Here is a 17,653-nt window from a genome sequence, read left to right on the forward strand (position 1 = left end):
TCTTATCTTTCTTTTAAAGATGAGGCACAGAGTGTTTGCCACTTGCCAACATCACATTACAGTTCAGTGACTGGGCTAGAACTCACACTCGGGTCAGATTCCAAAGCTTGCGTTAGAAACATACTGCTTGTGCCTCTCCACCTATAGATAGAGGTTTCTGCTGTATATGCCACCCATGTCGTCTGACCTTCAAAGTAGAAGGATACATAGGGAGGTCCCTGTGGGGAAGCCTGTATTCAAGCAGACTTCCCCCTAGTCCAAAGAATAGACAAAAGTGCTTTTGGCTACATTTAACTCTCCAGACTCAAGTCCAGGGTGTCCTGCAGTTGGAGCTTCCTTTGTCAGGGTTCTTTGTCCTGTCTTTGGACAGACTTAGCCAAAACTGATATCCTTGAATAATAAATATCAACAGTCATTGTTCCTGTCCACAGACTATTTTCCCATTCATTGGATCTCTTGATCTTAGTAATCCTGTAAAGCAGGACAGTAGATATCATACCTGTTTGTTATAAATGAGGAATGACTGAGACTGGGTAGTTAGATAATAAAGTCAGTACTTGAATCTGGATCTCTCTTTTCTTCTAACGACATATCCCCTATTCTTTATACTGCCTCATGTCTTGATTAATGACTCAGTTGGTATTTGATATTTAAGTAATTTGCTTACAAAGCTGTGGTATCTATGTGTTAGCTGAGCACTTAAGATGTTATAAAAGAAACTCTAGGATGCCTGTGTGTGAGGACTGAGATAAAAAGTATTGAGAGCTGGCTGGAATGGCTCAGTGTTTGGGTGTCAATATATGAACCAGGAAGTGATGGTTCGATTCCCAGTCAGGGCATATGCCTGGGTTGTGGGCTCAATCCCCAGTGTGGGGTGTGCAGGAGGCAGCCAGTCAATGATTCTCTCTCATCATTGATGTTTCTTTCTCTCCCTCTCCCTTTCTCTCTGAAATCAATAAAAATATATATTTTTAAATATATATGTGAAGAATTTGACCTTTTTATTTATTTATTTATTTTTATTATCATTATTTTAGAACTTGACCTTTTTTAAAAGGTTGGGCTTAAGTCTGATATGTGAAGTGGTTGGTACTGAATTCCCAGAACATGGCCTCTTGTCCAATATATTCATCTCATCCTTGAGATTCTTCCTTAATAAAAATACTGTAGCCTGTGTCTACCTCCCCTCTCATCCATTACTTCCCTTTGATTCTTGTCCCTTTATTTGACTACCCCCATTACTGCTGTCAACATCTGTGGAGGCAAGACAAGAAGAACTAACTAGCCTTGGCCTGTGGGGAAAAAAGAACTAATCATTGTCAGTGTCATACTCCTAAATGTATCCCTTCTGCCTCTGCTAGAAAAAACAACAACCTGAGAGTTGGTACTGACTTGAAAAAAGGAACTCTATTGATCTCTGGTCAGGGTACATATAAGAATCAACCAATGAATGCATGAATAAGTGGAACAAATCCATGGCTTGTGCCCTCTCTCTTCATCTTCTTCTTCCTTCTTTCTTCTCCCTCCCTCCCCTCCTTCTCCCACCCACCTTCCTCTCTCTCTCTCTCTTTCTCAAAATAAATAAATAAATAAAATTTAGAAAGGAACTCTGTTATTCAGCAAGCCCAACTGTATTCCTCTCTCTTGGCCTTCAAGGAGAAAAGCCCACTAACATGGAGGAGAGCCCAGGGGCAGACCGTTATTTCCTGTCTGAACTAAAACTCAGTAGCTTCAAACTCCCATTCCTCAGCCCAGTTCAGTTGTTCACAGTCAGGCAGTTCCTACACTGATGGCACTTAACAGGTATTTGCTACATATCTGCTCTAGGTAAGACACTGAGCTAGGAGTGTTACATGATTTTGACCAAATAGACACCGAAGGCCAGTGGCTGACCAGGTCAGTTTCTAATGGAATTCTGGTACCTTGAGTTTAGGAACTATGTCTCAGTGATTCTAGACTTTTTTTTTTTTTTTTTAATATATATATGTCTTATTGTCAAGGAGAATGTAAGAAGGGTCAGAAAAGGCTCCACTTTATGGAGACTGAAGCCCATTAACCCTTTGTACACCATAAGTGTCAATAGACGCAATTAAATTCAAAATATCACAGCGTGTAGGGATGGTTTCCGTTTTGGATGTGTGGCAGTTAAGGGACAGTGGCCTGCAAAAAGCAGAACTCAAACTCTGCTCTCAGAGCTTTGACCCTCCTCAGCAGCTAGTGGATGGGAAAGATTTCTGAGACTCTCTGCCTTCCTCTCCTTCCTACTCCAGTTGTCACCATCACATTCATCATCTTAAGATGTTCATGAAATCTGTCATCTTACAGACATTTCCTTTATGGGTAGAGCATTTATTCTGTAAATAAAGCAGACCCGCACTAACCAGTTTGGCTCAATGGATAGAGCGTCAGCCTGCAGACTCAAGGGTCCCAGGTTCGAGTCCGGTCAAGGGCATGTACCTTAGTTGCAGGCACATACCTAGTAGGGAGTGTGCAGGAGGCAGCTTATCGATTTCTCTCTCACTGATGTTTCTAACTCTCTATCCCTCTCCCTTCCTCTCTGTAAAAAACCAATAAAATATATATTTTTTAAAATAAAGCAGACCCTTAAATATGTTTGCCTACCTACTAAGTTCAAGGCATTGTTCCAGTATTTGAAAGCATTAAGCCTTTTCCTTTCTGTACTCTTTTTGCTAAGTTCTACCTTCTTGAGTGTGGACCCGAATTCTCTGCCTATCCTAGACTTGAGCTTTCTTTTCCTGCTTCCAAGAGCAGCAGTTTCTAAGCAGTTCCTGCCAACTAACCAGCAGTGTCACCAAAGGCTGGCAGCTGGGCCCTCTTTAGCACACTCACTAGCCTACTTCTCTTCCAGTTCATGCCCAGTGACATGACTTTCAAATAAGGTCTCCTTGAGCCAGGCCAGCTGAAGTCACAAGCCCAGCATTCAGTCAGCTTAGTCCCTGCTCTGTATGGCTGCCTTCTGCAAGGGGAGGAAGTAGGGAGGGAACCTGCTAGCTGAGCCTAGGTTCCCAGCCAAGCCCCCTTCCTTCTGCTTTGGGCAGTTTGTGTACTTAGTCACTCAGCAAGCCTTTATTAAGCACCTTCTGTGTAAACTCAGGGGAGACCCTCCCTCAGAGAGAGGGGTAACAGAGCAGAGACCCCGTGCAGGAGCCTGGCATCCTGAAAGAGCTCTTGTTCTCAGAACCTTTTCCTTTTTGACTGGAAACACAACATCCGCTGGAGCCCCCTGATGGGAGGCAACTGGAGATGGGAACAAAGAGACTGTTAACATTAATGAGGCACATTGAGTGGGTATTTCCGCAGTCTCCAAAGGAAGTCAGATTTTTCCTCTTTCATTTTGGAAAGTGACAGCTGACAAGGGCCAAATACAGACTATTTTTGGCTCTCAGGACTTAAAGATTCTCTGAATCCTTTCTTCTCAAATTCCCTCTCTGCTGCCCTGTCATTATTGTCACCCCCCTCAAGGAAATAAAGCCTTTTGATCTTTACCCAGTCAGGCTGAGAGTAAGCTGTAAACAAAAGTGAACTTGTGACATGGGATGGGGAGGGATGTTGGCAGCTTATTCCTCTGTTCCTAAAAAAGAAGCATCCTGTCTACTGTGCCAGGATGCCCACCCAATGGGCATGACGCCCCAGCTGCCAATGCTAAGGAGAAAGCTGATGCCTCACTGGCCACTGCAGATGGAAGAGTAGTCACTCTGGCTGCCCTCTTTACCAGGATGTCCCAGGGAAAGGGACTGAGGGCTCTCACAAGCAGCTCTGCTTAGAATCAGCAATACCCAGGCCAGCATGGGCTGGAAGGAACTTGGAGAGAGTTCCATGTAGAAGAACAACTCTGTGAGAACTGGCCAGCTTCTGTCTCTGCCAGATTCTGGACTTTCGAAAGTTGCTCTGCTGTTTCTGTCTTTAGTGATGTCATTTGTAAAACAAGCATCATAATACTACCTGCTTCCTAAAGCAGTAGCAAGTATTCGTTGAGATAGCCTGTCACATAGCACAAGGCCTGGCCCATTAAAGTACTGATGGGGCCTGAGGCTGGGTCTGACTCTGAAGGCTAGGGAGACAACTTAGTTAGTCCCTCACCTCCCCTACCTTTTACACCCTCAAAAGGGGAATCTAGAAGGCTGGTTGGCTTGGCACTGATGAGCTCCCTCTCCTTCTTTGCTCTCCTTCCCCTTCTCTCTCTCTAGGGGACACTACACAGAAAATGAGAACTGCTCACTATCCTACCCCAGCCGAATTGGACGCGTATGCTAAGAAGGTCGCAAACAACCCACTGACTATAAAAATCTTCCCCAACAGTGTGAAGGTTCCCCAGCGGAAACACGTTCGTCGTACTGTGAACGGCCTCGACACATCAGCCCAGCGCTACAGCCCCTACCCGACTCAGGCTGCCACCAAGGCAGGCCTGCTTGCCATTGTCAAAGTGCCAGCCAAAAGCATACTCAAGGACTTTGACGGCACCCGTGCCCGGTTGCTCCCTGAGGCCATCATGAACCCCCCAGTGGTGCCCTATGCTACTGTGGCACCCAGCACTTTAGCCCACCCCCAGGCCCAGGCTCTGGCCCGCCAGCAGGCCCTGCAGCATGCACAGACCCTGGCCCACGCCCCTCCCCAGACGCTGCAGCACCCTCAGGGTATCCCGCCACCCCAGGCGCTGCCCCATCCTCAGAGCCTCCAGCAGCCTCAGGGCCTGGGCCACCCTCAGCCCATGGCCCAAACCCAGGGCTTGGTCCACCCTCAGGGTCTGTCTCACCAAGGTCTCCAGCATCCCCCCAGTTCCTTGTTGCATGGAGGCCGGAAGATGCCAGACTCAGATGCCCCCCCGAATGTGACCGTGTCTACCTCAACTATCCCCCTCTCAATGGCGGCCACCCTGCAGCACAGCCAGCCCCCGGACCTGAGCAGCATTGTGCACCAGATCAACCAGTTTTGCCAGACGAGGGCAGGCATCAGCACTACCTCAGTGTGTGAGGGCCAGATCGCCAACCCCAGCCCCATTAGTCGCAGTCTGCTCATCAATGCAAGCACCCGGGTGTCGACCCACAGCATCCCCACACCAATGCCTTCATGTGTGGTCAATCCCATGGAGCACACCCACGCGGCCACAGCCGCATTGCCTGCGGCAGGCCCTGTCAACCTGCCCGCGGGCATCTCTCGAGCCCCCACTGGCTATCCTAATGACCTCAAGCCAGTTGCCTGGAACCAGCATCAGCTGGCCCACCTACAACAGATGTGCAGTGAGGCTGGTGGGACGCCAGTCCCTGGTCTGACAGGCAAGCATGCGACAGGACGTGAGTTGGCAGGGCCTGGCTTTGTGGGCAAGGCCCCTGCCTACCCACAGGAACTCTGCCTGGCACAGTCCTTCCATTTGAAGCCACCCATGGAGAAGCCAACCCCATCCCCACCAGTCAACGGCCTAGCAGCCCCACTGGCCTACCCCAATGGTCACTACTTCCAACCCCTGTGGAACAACATTCTGCCCACTCCCAATAGCGACAGCTCGGGGTCTCAGGACCTCACCATGCCGTTCCACGGTGGGCAGCCCACGGGTGCACCCCTCGACTGTGCGGCGGCTGCTGGGGCCCACTACCGAGCAGGGACCGGGGCCGGTCCAGTGGCCAGCCAGAACAGCTTGATGCAAACAGTGGATTACCTAAGTGGGGATTTCCAGCAGGCCTGCTTCCGAGAACAGAGTCTGGCCATGCTCAGCAAGGCTCATCGAGCCCCTGGCAGCCGAGCCCCTGATCCCACAGATAGTCGAAGTCTTCATATTCAGCACCCTGGATATAGATAGGTAGTCCCGGTGCCCTCCACAAGCTATACATCATACACACCCTCCTAGGTTTAGTCTTACTTTTGAGTAATTGGATAGTTTCAAATTTTTACTGCTCCAATGTGATCATTCTTAGGTTTCTAAGAAGGGAATTTAGTGAGATCTGATTGAGGACAGAGGGGGATTCTCTGTGCCCTCATTCTCTCCCGTCCACCAGCCCTAGCAGTTTTTGGATTTATGTTAGGACCTAATCCCAATCCCAGGCTTTTTTCTTCACTGCCTGCCTGTCAGTCAGTCCTATGTGATGTCCATCTCCCTTCCCCCTTGCATTTCCCACCGGCCACCTCCTGTCTTTTCCTGCTCTGCCTGTTTACCTTAGGACTGAGTGAGCTGAGGGCCCGAGGTGAGGTAGCTCTAGGTGCCCAGCCCCCTAAGCGAGACCTCTCCCTGTTTGTCTGTCTCTCTTTCTCTAGGACTAAAAAGCCAGGCTTCCCAAGTGCTCTGGAAGCTAATTCCTTATTCACCCCAAAGACCTCAAATCAAAACTGACCAGTCTTCATCTCTTCTCGGCCTCTCTTCATTCCTCAAGGCTTTTATGTCTACATTGATCCCAGAGCCACTGAACTTACCCTTGCCATACTTCTCAAGGGCATCCTGCAGGCACTTGGCCATAGCCTTGAGACATGGGGAAAAAATGTGTCTTTGTGTTGGTATCTTGGTTCCTGATTCCCCTTTCCAGCCCTAGAGAAATGCAGTGACCATCCAGCATATCTAAGATCCTTTTCTCACTGTTGCTTCTCCTCACTCATCTGCTGCTCATTCCCCACCCCCATCCAAAAAACAAGTAAAACAAAAAAACTGATCTTACTTGAGGAATTAGGTAGGTAAGGGATGATCACATTGGAGTTTGGAATTAAAAACACCAAAAAAAAAAAAAAAAGGCTTTTTGGTTCTCTACACTGGCTAAGAATATTGCTCTACACTGTAAGTTTTAAATGTCATGTTTCTGTATGAATGTAGTGTGGATTTGAGTAGCATTGTGTGCGAGTGGCCCCACAGGTACAGTGACCTTCTAGACACCTCCTTTCGCAGCCCCTCAGTTTGATGAAGAAAGTAAGAAAAACACAAAGCCTTAAGCTCTTTGAATTCTTCCTTTACCAAATGAGCATGGTTCTAACAGCTGAAGATGGGCGAACATCAGTAACAGCCCCTCTCGCCCCTTGCCCATTCTTCACTCATACCCACTCCGTGCTCAACACATCTAATTCCCAAGAGATAATTAGTTCGCTAGAAATTTAAACTTTTCTGTAACTTGACATTTAGATTATGTTTTGTTGTGAATTTTTTTGCACCCTCCTGTTAAAGATGCATAGTTGGGCTCTGCCTTTTTTTTTTTCTTAACCAAATAAGCCCTTTTTCCTCTCTTCTCTGGGGAATGTGAGCTGATGGTCTTATTTAAAATTTGGGGTTTTGTTTACTATCCACTGTTCTTTAGCCAGAATTCTCTAGTGATCTGAATCAATGTGACTGAAGACCAGTTTTTAAATTATGTGTTGGCAAGTTGCCTTATATTTAAAAATAGGAAAAAAAAAAAAGCCTGATTGTGTTATGCCAAATGATAGCAACATGAAGTCCTAATTTATTGTTCCTGATTGTTTTCCTGACGTCTGTGAACACTGGTACCTCCCTGTCCCTGAGCCCCCAGGAGCACCTGTTGCTTCTGGTGCAATGCCTTCTCCCAAGGTGTTGGCCACCATCTCACCCAAGGCCCCCTTCCAGTTCTTCCTTCTCTGAGTTAAATCGAAAGAGCACTACTGTCTCTCCTTAACCCTTGCTTGAGCTCCAAACCAGATATTTTTGCTGTGATTTTTTTTCTAATGCCTCTCCCCAAAAGGTGAGCTGCCATTTTAGGAAATTGGACCAGACACCAACTTGGGGGCTTTATATCAAACCTCAAACCCATCTCTTCCTGTGTGGGGGTGCAAATCTCTGAAGCTCTCACTCCCACCCCTAATCTGCATGGAAAATGTACTGTGACCCCACCTTCGCCCCCAACTGCCCTTGCCTTTGGTGTGAGATGTTTCCTAGTTCACCCTGAGCTCCTCACCCCTCTGCCAGCCAACCCCCAGCCAGCAATAAGAGGCCAAACCAGGGCCTCCTATCTATAATCCCTGCCTCCATCCCACACTGCCCCTAGGGAACACTCGGTTTCCCTGAGCTGTCCACATACTGTAGCATTCACTCTCCATCTCTCATCTTCTCACCTGTGGTGGTTTATGGGTGTGATGGGGTTTTTAAGATTATTATAAACCAGTAAAAAGAAAAAAGTCACCTTTCAATCTTGTCCTATTTGTTTATAGTGGTTTCTAACGTCTCATATACTAGAAGGGAAGTAATTTCTCATTTTTAAGAGGGGAACCCCCGTTCATCCCATTCAGAAGCCCCTCCCCAATCCATTATTGCAGACCAGGTATTGGGATTGTAAGGAATGAAATTTGGTCAATCTCCAGGAGGTACCCAGGACCTCTCCCTAGGCAGGACTGCTAGGGCCTTGGTGGGTTAGTATGTCTTCCATGGAGGTCTGAAGTGTACTGCCACTTTCACTCCAAGGATCCTAAGTCACTGAAAAATGGGTAATTTGCTAATAAGCTATTTATACGTCCCTCCCTCCACTTCTCCCACCTCCAACAGGCATTCTGAGGGCCTCTGACAGACGTGGAGGTAGTAAGTGCTATAATCTGTAAAATGAAAAGTAACTCTTGGTGAATCTTAGGGGTTTAGTATTAGAGAACTTTCCCCTTTTTTGTCTGCAGAGGGGAAAAAAATCTAAGAGAGCTGTTTACAGCCCTAGTTGGTTTGGCTCGATGGATAGAGAGTTGGCCTGTGGACTGAAGGGTTCTGGGTTCAGTTCCGGTCAAGGTTACATGCCTGGGTTGTGGGCTTGATCCCCAGTAGGGAGCGTACAGGGGCAGCTGATCAATGATTCTCTCTCATCATTGATGTTTCTATCTCCCTCTCCCTCTCTGAAATCAATAAGATATATAGATATATGAAAACAAAAGAGCTACTCACAGTTGAACAATGGGGGTAGAGAAGTTAGAGGTGCCTCTAACTACCCCCATTCCTGCATAGTCTAAAATGACTCTAGCCCTAGCCAGTTTGGTTCAGTGGATAGAGCATCAGCCTGCAGACTAAAGGGTCCCAGGTTCAATTCCAGTCAAGGGCACATGCCTGGGTTGCAGACTTGATCCCCAGTAGGGAGTGTGTAGGAGGCAGCCTATCAGTGATTCTCATTGATGCTTTTGTCTCTCCCTCTCTGAAGTCAATATATATATGTGCCTAAGTGACTGGACAACCGGCCGGTAGCTATGATGTGCATTGACCACCAGGGGGCAAAGGCTTAATGCAGGAGCTGCCCCCTGGTGGTCAGTGCACTCCCATAGCCAACCTCCCACAGCCGGCCAACCTCGCATGGTCCCTCCCCCAGCTGGCTGGCCCCAATTGGCCCTGGTCACCAGCCAGGCAGAGGGACCCCACCCATGCACAAATTTGTGCGCTGGGCCTCTAGTGTTAAATAAAAATAAAATAAAATGACTCCAAAAGCTTTACTAATAACCTGTTGACAGGAAGCCTTACCAATAACAGCCGATTACACATATTTTGTACGTTACATGTAGTATATGCTCTATTAAAGTAAGCAAGAGGGAAAATGTTTAAAAACAAAGCAATATATTTACAGTATTTATTGGGGGAAAAATCCATGTATAAGTGGACTCGTGCAGTTCAAACTCGTGTTGTTCAAATGTCAACTAGATTCCCTGGTCCCCCTTTCAGTTGGTTGAACATCATCCTGTGCAATGAAGAAGAGTTACCAGGGCATACCTGAGTTGTGGGTTTGATCCCCAGTTGGGACACATACAGAAGGCAACAAATCGATTTTCCTCTCTCACATTGATGTTTCTTTCCCTAAGTATGTACTTGGGTGAGGATTAAAAAACAAAACAAAAACCTGACCTGAGTTCCACAAGGCAACTGTGACTGCCTGTGACACCACTGGAATGAGGGCTAGGCCTGAGTATGGAGTTGACTGCAATACACTATTGTTGCACACAACTCTAGAGCGTAGGTTCCCTGGAATGGTACAGTGGCCGTCTTCCCCGAAGACTGCCCAAGCTTGATCCATTGTATCTGATTGCTCTTGGAAAGATGGTTCCATCTGTTGCCTGAAGCAAATGCTTAAGACATTTCTTCTGCTAGAGCAATGGTTGCAATCCGGTGGTCTGTGAGGTCCGAAAGGTTGTTGACCGCTGGTTTAAGGACACGAGCTAGAGCACATGTTGTCCCTACCAGCTTCCAGGAGTCATTGTCTCAGGGTGGTTTTATCTGATGAAGAGGCCATCTTTATTATAAAGGCAGCCAGGACCCGTCTCTCCCTAGATCAGTGAATTTGACCTTTTGAAGGCTAAGCTGGTGGTTAGTTTCTCAGGCTGAACTACAGCCCTTGAACCTTCCCTCTACTAGATAAGTTTCCATCATTGGGCCTCTTCTCAGGGCCAGCCAAGGGTAAGGCACTTAATGCTGATTGGATCATCTTTACAGTAAATCTATGTGAGCAGGTTACTCTCATTTTACCAGGAGAGCAAAATGCCTCTCCATATAGCTAAGTAACTTGCCAAAAAGGAAGCAAGGCGAGGATCCAAATCTAACTATTGGTAAAATTATAAGGAATCTATACATCTAGGAATTGCTGAAGCTTGAAACAGAATCCAGGCCCTGCCCCAAACCGGCTCAAGTCAATACACTTTTCTGTTCCTATTTCATCTGTTAAATGTGGATAATCATAGGCATCCACCGAGGTGTATATGAAAAGCAAATGAGTATGAATGAGAAAATCCAAGCACTGTGCACCTCAAAGGCCCCTTTGCTCAGCTTAGTCTCTGGATGTGGGCTGGGCTTTGGAGTTAACATTCATCAAGCACTTATTTTGTGCTAGGAACATGCTTTATCTCTCATTAAATCTTCAATACAGCCTACTAAAATAGGTTAGATTATGTTGATAAAAACTATATTTCACTTGATGGTTGTATTAAATAATGCATGTAGTGTCTGCCACATGAAAGTAATCGCCACCAGAGGGCAGCAGCAGGCATCTCTTCCACACAAAGCCTGGTGCACTCCCCCTGTCGTCCACCAGAGGGAGACCCGTCAGGGCAGCGGATCCTGGGGGCAAAGGAGCAGCCAGTCTGACTGGTCTTTGCTTTCACAGTTGGGCCCAGCCTTCCAGGGCCCTAATCAACCCAGATGAGTCAGACTGGAACCAAATTAATAAATACAATTCAAGATTTATTAAAAATCAGGGCTCCCTGCTGTGCTCTCCAGGCACTAAGTAAATAAATAACCAGAAGACACAGAGGGAAGAGAAATCAGATCCCAAGACAGATTCTTTAACTACCCAACTCTCCCTCCCCCCTATGGCTCTTGGGACATAGCACCAGCAGGCACCTCAGTCCAGGTAGAATGTGGCCGGCACCAAGGCACGTCTGCCCTGCCCAGGAGAGGAGACAAGCCCTAGGATCACTTGTTTCCAAGCCCTTGATGACCCCAAGACCTGCTCGGCCAGGGCTGAAGCACCAATAGGAGGCACCTGAGGGTGGTAAGGAAGGGGGGAGGGGAAATAGGGTAACAGAACCGAGGCTGCAGAGCAGCTGAAAGGGGGTCCTGCCCCCTCTCCAGGTTCAGCCAGTGCCTGACAGAGGTCATGTTCCACCCCCCCTTTGTCCTGGAGCCCTGCCTGTGCTCAGCTGAGGATCTTTCGTGGCAATTCAACTGAGGCACGGATGAAGACTGCATCATCCCGCACATAGTTTCGCTTGCGGATATCCTGGTGGGAGATGAATTTGGGGTAACCAAAACCCAAAGAACTCTCATCCAGGGAGCCCCGCCAAGTGCCTGGTTTTTGGAAATTCTTCCAGTTTGGGTCAGGGTGAAAGGTCTCAGTGACATGCTGCGGCTTAGCCAGCCCAGGGTCGCTCTGATCCAGCAGGGAGAAGGTGACGCGGCGGGCAAAGGGCCACTCAAGGAGATTGTCAAAGGCACCTGGCAGCACGCGAATGTACAGCGAGAGATGTGTGCCTTCCCCACTGCCATTGCCATTGAGGAACGCAGACACCTGCAGCTTGTAGCCATACTTATGTGTGTAGAAGGCTGGGCTGAAGCACTCAAGGTTGGGCTTGGCTTTGGCCTCCTGTAGCCGGCGCCCATAGCTGCCAATCTTCCAGATGAGCACACCATCACTGCCCACCGACAGCTCCTCCAGCTCTCGCCGCAGCTCCTGAAGCTCCTGCCGCTGACGGCTCACCAGGGCACACATCATGGCCAGATGGGGCTTCACACTCTCCTCCACATGCCGCGCCATTGCCAGCTTAGGGCACTGTTGGCAAAGCCCCAGGCCATGGGGGAAGGAAGGAGAGTTATCAGTACGGGCAGGCCCAGGGTAGAGGGGAGGAATGGGTACAGGGTGGCAGGCACTCCGTTCTGATTAAGGTTGAGGGCACTAGGAGGATGAAGCTGGCCAGCAGGGGAAGGACTGAAAGCTTCAGAGCAGCAGAGCAGGGACCGCCAAGGGGCTCAGGCCCTAGTCTATGCCAGGCTTCAAGGATCAAGAAGGGGACTGACAGGAAGGAGGGGCGTCTCACCCTGTGCTTGCAGCCGGAGTCTTTGAATGGACACAGCACCAGGGCAGTGCTACAACTGTCCTTCAGGTGGCCTGGCAGGTCCTCCCGAGCCACGGTGCCCACGCCACACTGGTTGGGGCAGGGCACAGGCAACCTCGGGCACTGGTATTGGTGGCTCTAGGGTGGCAGAGACAGTGGTCAGTAGCCTGACTCCCTGCTACCTGCCCCACAGCCCAGTTCAGGAAGGGCCTCACCTGGATGGTGTCAAAGACGAACTCCTTGGTGCAGTAGGTGCAAGGCTGGGTGCGCTTGGGGCACTCAGAGGTGGCATGCTGGGCCAGCAGCCGCCGCATCATACGGGCACCACACTTGTTCTCACAGTACACACTCTCTTGGGGACACACGCCCTCGTGGCTCTGTGGAAATGTCAGAGGGGCTGAGTTAAGGGATCCCCGGGCTACCAGGTGCCCCACTCCCTCTCTACCCTCAGCCAGGCCCCACCCACCTCAAAGGCCTCTCCACTGAAGTCACAGCCACAAAATTCGCACTTGAGGCGCCGCTTAGGGCAGTCGTGTTGCAAGTGTGCAGGCAGATCTCGGCGGCTCAGCTTGGTGGGGCAGCGATTGGGGCAGGGGACTACATTGAAGCTGCAGGTATTCAGGTGACCCTGGCAGGAAGAGCTGTGGTTAGTGCCTGCCAAGAGAGGGGCAGTCCCCACCCCATCAGAGCCTCACCTGTAGGTGACGAAGTGGCCCACTCCAGCGGCAGCCCTCCTCACTGTGGATGCAGCGGATAGGCAGGCCCAATACCTGTACCTCCAGCTCTGGGTCCGGGTAGATCTGGGGGCGGGAATGGGGGAAACAGGTCAGGGTCAGAGCCTGCTCCAGTCCCCACTTCCTGCCTCCTCCACCCCCAGATAGGCTAGCTCTACCTTAGAACCAGCCAGTCTCTCCTGGGCTTTATTCCCCTCTGTGCCCAGCGATAAGGGTAATAGAGTATCTGCTCTATTGCTGGATCCCAGGGTCCCCAATATGCCTGCACATGACCATCAGCCTGCTTAGTTGCAAGCAGCCCTCACACCCCCTGCCTCCTTCCCTCTGGTGGAGGGGTCCTGGCCCTCAGCCACAGGTCTGGCCAGCCATCCAGAGGGGAGGGGAGCACTTCTTGTGGCACAGAGCAGCTCTGTGTACCCCCACAAGCTGGGCATTGTGCCTGCCCTCCGGGGCAAATACAGGCCTCATTTGCAAACTAGCCTGGTGGGAGGGAACAGGCCACCTTTGTGGGGGCACATGATTCGGAAGTACTAGGTTGACATTGGCCCTGAGCCTACTGGCTGCCAACCTCCACCAAGGGCAAGAGCCTCTGCCTGGCTCTGTGGACCCACCTTGGCATAGTCCAGAGGAAGCTGGTCCTCAGGGCATTTGAAGACTCCTTCACTGAAAGGAGAGGAGACAGGGTCAAGACTCCACACTATAGCCCCGTGTGGCTCCGTAGTTGAGCGTCGACCATGAACCGGTTCGATTCCCCCAGGGTACATGCCAGGGTTGCAGGCTGGATCCCCAGTACGGGGCATGCAGTAGGCAGCCAATCAATGATTCTCTCTCATGGATGTTTCTACCTCTCTATTCTTCTCCCTTTCTCTCTCTAAAATCAATAAAACATATTTTTAAAAAAGAATTGTGTGTTTAAAAAAAAAGACTCCACGCTATGGGAAGGGAGAACCCCAGGCCTCACCCCCTTAACGAGGGCAGCCTCTTGCCCTCACCAGACCGGTTCTGAGGCAGCCCCACCTGAGGGGAAGCAGAGTCCTGAGGGTACCGGCTTCCCCAGGACCCCAGAAAATCCCAGCTCTTGTCCTGGGAAGGAGAGTTCTGGTCCAGTGGAGGCGGAGACAGCTGCCTCAGACAGCATTTGGCCAACAGGTGGCAGCTGGCACCCCTCCCCCAGGATGGCAGCTGGACTGGGAAAGAACAGGCTGCCCAGCCATCCCCTCCCCCCAGGTTAGTTTTCACTGGCTGGGCTGAAAGCTGACTGGGGGGGGGGGGGGGGGCGGGGGCGGGGAGCAAGGTGAACAGGGATAGGCGGGGATTAAGTGCCAAAGCTTCCCAACCCATATGAGGGTGCCCAGCCAAGAACCATGGGCAAAGGTCAGCTTGGGGCCACTTTACCCCATCCCTTCCCTCCCTCCAACGAGGGTGTGTCTCCTAAAGCAAAGAGGAGGAAAGGCTCCCTCCAAGGCACTGTGTTTACACTCCCAACCACTCTTCACCACTTGTCTCTGAGAAGGGGCTGAATATCCCGTTTTGCAGATGAAAGAACAGAAGCTACAGCTGAAGCAGCACCTGGCTCTGTTTGTCTGAGTCCACAGCTCTGACAGGTTCTGTTTTACGGTACGGCACACAGAAGAGGGGCTAGCACAAGAAAAACTGTCCAGGCAAGCACCGCCAAGACTCTGCTCATGGCACTGCACGCAATCTGAAGCCTGTTGATCCTGCCCGCTGCCCGCCCTCTCCTCCACCCATCCCCAGCAGGCTGCTGGCACTCAAGGAACCTGTTAGCATGCCTCCTTCCGCCAGTAAGACCTTGCTGACCCCAGCCAGGACCAGTTACGCCTGGCATGGCCTAGACAGAGCAAGGGCTCACCCAGCAGGACTGAAGGCCCTCGGGCATGGCATTTCTGGCAGATGTAAGTCATGTGGGAGGCAGGCAGGAATCAGAGCGAAGCAGAGGCCACATGGCAGCCCTGTCCGTAATGTACTTTGCAGGACCTGGGAAGTTCATGCCCCAAATGCCCAAAGGATTTCTAGCACCCACCTCCTCTCCCTGACCCCACTACTACCACTGGCCATGCCACCAAGCAAATACATGCCCAGGCACTGATGAGGTATGCCTATGCCCACAGGGCAAGCAGCCTTGCTGGACCAACCTGGCAGGAATGGGGAAAGAGGGGTGGGCCATGGGGGAGGGGGTCTGCTTGGCTGCTTCAGGAATGTGCTGACTTAATGGTTTTGGAGACAGGGAGGGGACTGAGGCAAGTCCCCCGGCTTGGAGCAGAAGATTAGCCTGGGCAGCTTGGGGCCCAGCCAGGACAAAGGTTCCGTCCGTGCTACGGACACCCTTGCTTGTATGGTATCCTGCGGTGGTGAGAGGCAGAGCCTGTCCAACCACCTCTTCCCTCCTCCCTCCAGGGGCCTCAGCTGCAAGATTCAGGCACCAGGGGAAAGGGGGAGGCAGGGGCAGAGACTGCTCCAGGCTGTGTAGTGGAGGCCCAGGCCCAGGGGAGAAGACAGGATGGGGGGAGGGGGCTGTGGGAGAGGAAGAGGGGATTTCCGGGAGGAGGAGCGGCAGAAGCAGCGGAGGGGCGGTGGAGGAAAAGGGGCCTTGCAGCCCCCTCCTGGATCCTTCCTTGAGGCAGTGGGGGGGGGGGGGGCGGGGGTCAGCAGAGTGGGGGGGGGCGCTCAGCTAGCCTCATCTGGAAACCAGAGGGCTGGGGAAGGGCACTGGAGAAGACAATGGGGCTGTGTGTCTAGGGGAGAACGTGTGTACACTGGAGGGAGGAGGGAGGAGGGAGGAGGGAGAAGGGAGGGGGGAGGGGTGGGGAATAGGAGGAGGGGGCAGCACAGCAGCTTGTGCAGGAGCATATGTGAGGGCAGGAGCCGGCCCAGGCTGTGGGGAACGGAAAACAAAGAGCCTGCTGAGATTTCCGCCAGGCTGGGGGCTGCAGAGGACAGCCGGACGGACGGAGGGAGGGAGGGAGGGACAGTGCACTGAGGCAGGAGTCCTGGAGACGCTCTCCTTGCCCGCACCCTCGGCAAACAGCCCCAGGCACATGGCAGTGCTGGACCCGGCCTCCCTGTGATCTTGGACAGGCCTCCCCACACGGGCCTGAGCAGTTCCCGGCGTGGGCAGGAGATTCGAGACCACAGGGCGCCCAGAGCTCATCGGATGCCCAGAGCCAGGTGACCTGGGTCCTCAGAGAACAGGGGGCGTTGGTGACACCTAGGGTGCGACCCCCTCCCTGAGATCACCGGCCCTCCGCGTCCTCCCGACCCCTGGCAGCAGGGCCACCCACAAGGTTCCCGCTGCAGAGATCTGAGCGCCACGGCCCCCTCCCTATTGTGTGACCGCACAGCCAGGACGAGATCCCAGCTGAGCCTTAAGAAACTGTGACCATGGGCAGGTCGCAGCCTCCCCCGAGGTTCTCCTTCCATCATCTGTGAAATGGGAGAGCAGCTGCCGTCCTTGCCACGTTCGGAAAACCCAGGGGTTCGCCGGACGGGTGGGAACTCCGGAAGTTTAAGGTGCAGCGCGGGAGGGAGGCCCTGTCCTCCTCCTCCCGGGACTCAAAGTTCAAGGGTGAGGCCACAGCGGCTCCCAGGTGAGGGGGCAGGGCCGGCCCCGGGTCAGGAACGGTGCCTGGGCCCCGCCACCCGCAGGGAGGTACCGAATCCTTCTGACCGGGCGCGGGGGCCGAGGGCACCGTAACCCTCCGGGTCAGAGCGCGGGGTTCTCCCTCCCGGCCTGACATCATCGCCGCCCCGTGATGTCACGGTGGCCGCCCGTGAGGTCACCGGGCCACGGCGCAGACAAAGGCCGGCGCGCCTCCGAGCTGAGCCCCTCCGCATGCGGCGTGCCCCCCGCCCCGGCCCCCTCCCCGGCTCGCACCTGAGGAACTCCTGCAGGCAGGTGTCGCAGAAGCGGTGGCCGCAGGTAGAAACCTGCACGGGCTCTCGCATGGGCTTCCCGCACAGCGGGCACAGCAGCCGCCGCTTGGGCTTCTCCAGAAACTTGTAGTCGAAGCCGGGCATGGCGGGCGGGCACGGGCGAGCGGGGCCGGGCACGCGGCGGCCCCACAGCCCGCGCCACGCTCGGGCCGCGCTCCCGGCTCCGGGCGGCGCCGACTGTTGGCCGCAGCCCGGCCCAGCCCGCCTGCCCGCGGCCGGAAGAGGGGGCGGAGCCGCGCCCGCGTGGTCCTAGCGCCCGTCCCGGCCGCGCTCCGCTCACCGGGGAACGCGTGGCTCTGAGGTCGGCCCTTGGCCAGCCTTGCCCCCTCCCCGAAACAGGGGCTCCTCTTTCCGCTGGAGAAGAGAGATTGTGGCTCCGCTTCCCCCAGAGCTGGGGAGCTGAGGATGGGGGAGGGGGGGCCCTGACGCTGGATGGGGCGGAGGGACCCGGGGTACGGGCT

General features: G+C 52.5%; 2 protein-coding genes across 4 annotated transcripts in view; one reads left to right on the top strand and one right to left on the bottom strand.

Moving 5' to 3' along the window:
• Positions 1-14,145, top strand: part of FAM222B (family with sequence similarity 222 member B) — a 63,967-nt gene extending 49,822 nt beyond the window's left edge. For 2 of the 3 annotated variants that reach the window (XM_059669354.1, XM_059669355.1), the window contains exon 3: positions 4,209-14,145. In XM_059669354.1, the coding sequence (XP_059525337.1) occupies positions 4,209-5,815 (1,607 nt within the window). In that variant the 3' untranslated portion in view covers positions 5,816-14,145. The remainder of the gene's footprint in view (positions 1-4,208) is intronic. The other variant, XM_059669356.1, reaches the window with a different exon arrangement.
• TRAF4 (TNF receptor associated factor 4) lies at positions 11,117-17,387 on the bottom strand. Its single transcript, XM_059669357.1, has 7 exons — positions 17,134-17,387; positions 13,853-13,904; positions 13,203-13,307; positions 12,974-13,135; positions 12,723-12,884; positions 12,490-12,645; positions 11,117-12,224 (listed from the first exon to the last, which is right to left on the bottom strand). Exons 1-7 carry the CDS (start codon positions 17,274-17,276, stop codon positions 11,592-11,594), a joined length of 1,413 nt encoding a protein of 470 aa, XP_059525340.1. The 5' UTR covers positions 17,277-17,387; the 3' UTR covers positions 11,117-11,591.
• Between the last annotated feature and the right edge of the window lie 266 nt (positions 17,388-17,653).

This window comes from Myotis daubentonii, chromosome 16 (genome assembly GCF_963259705.1).
Source record: "Myotis daubentonii chromosome 16, mMyoDau2.1, whole genome shotgun sequence".
Classification (NCBI taxonomy): Eukaryota; Metazoa; Chordata; class Mammalia; order Chiroptera; family Vespertilionidae; genus Myotis; species Myotis daubentonii.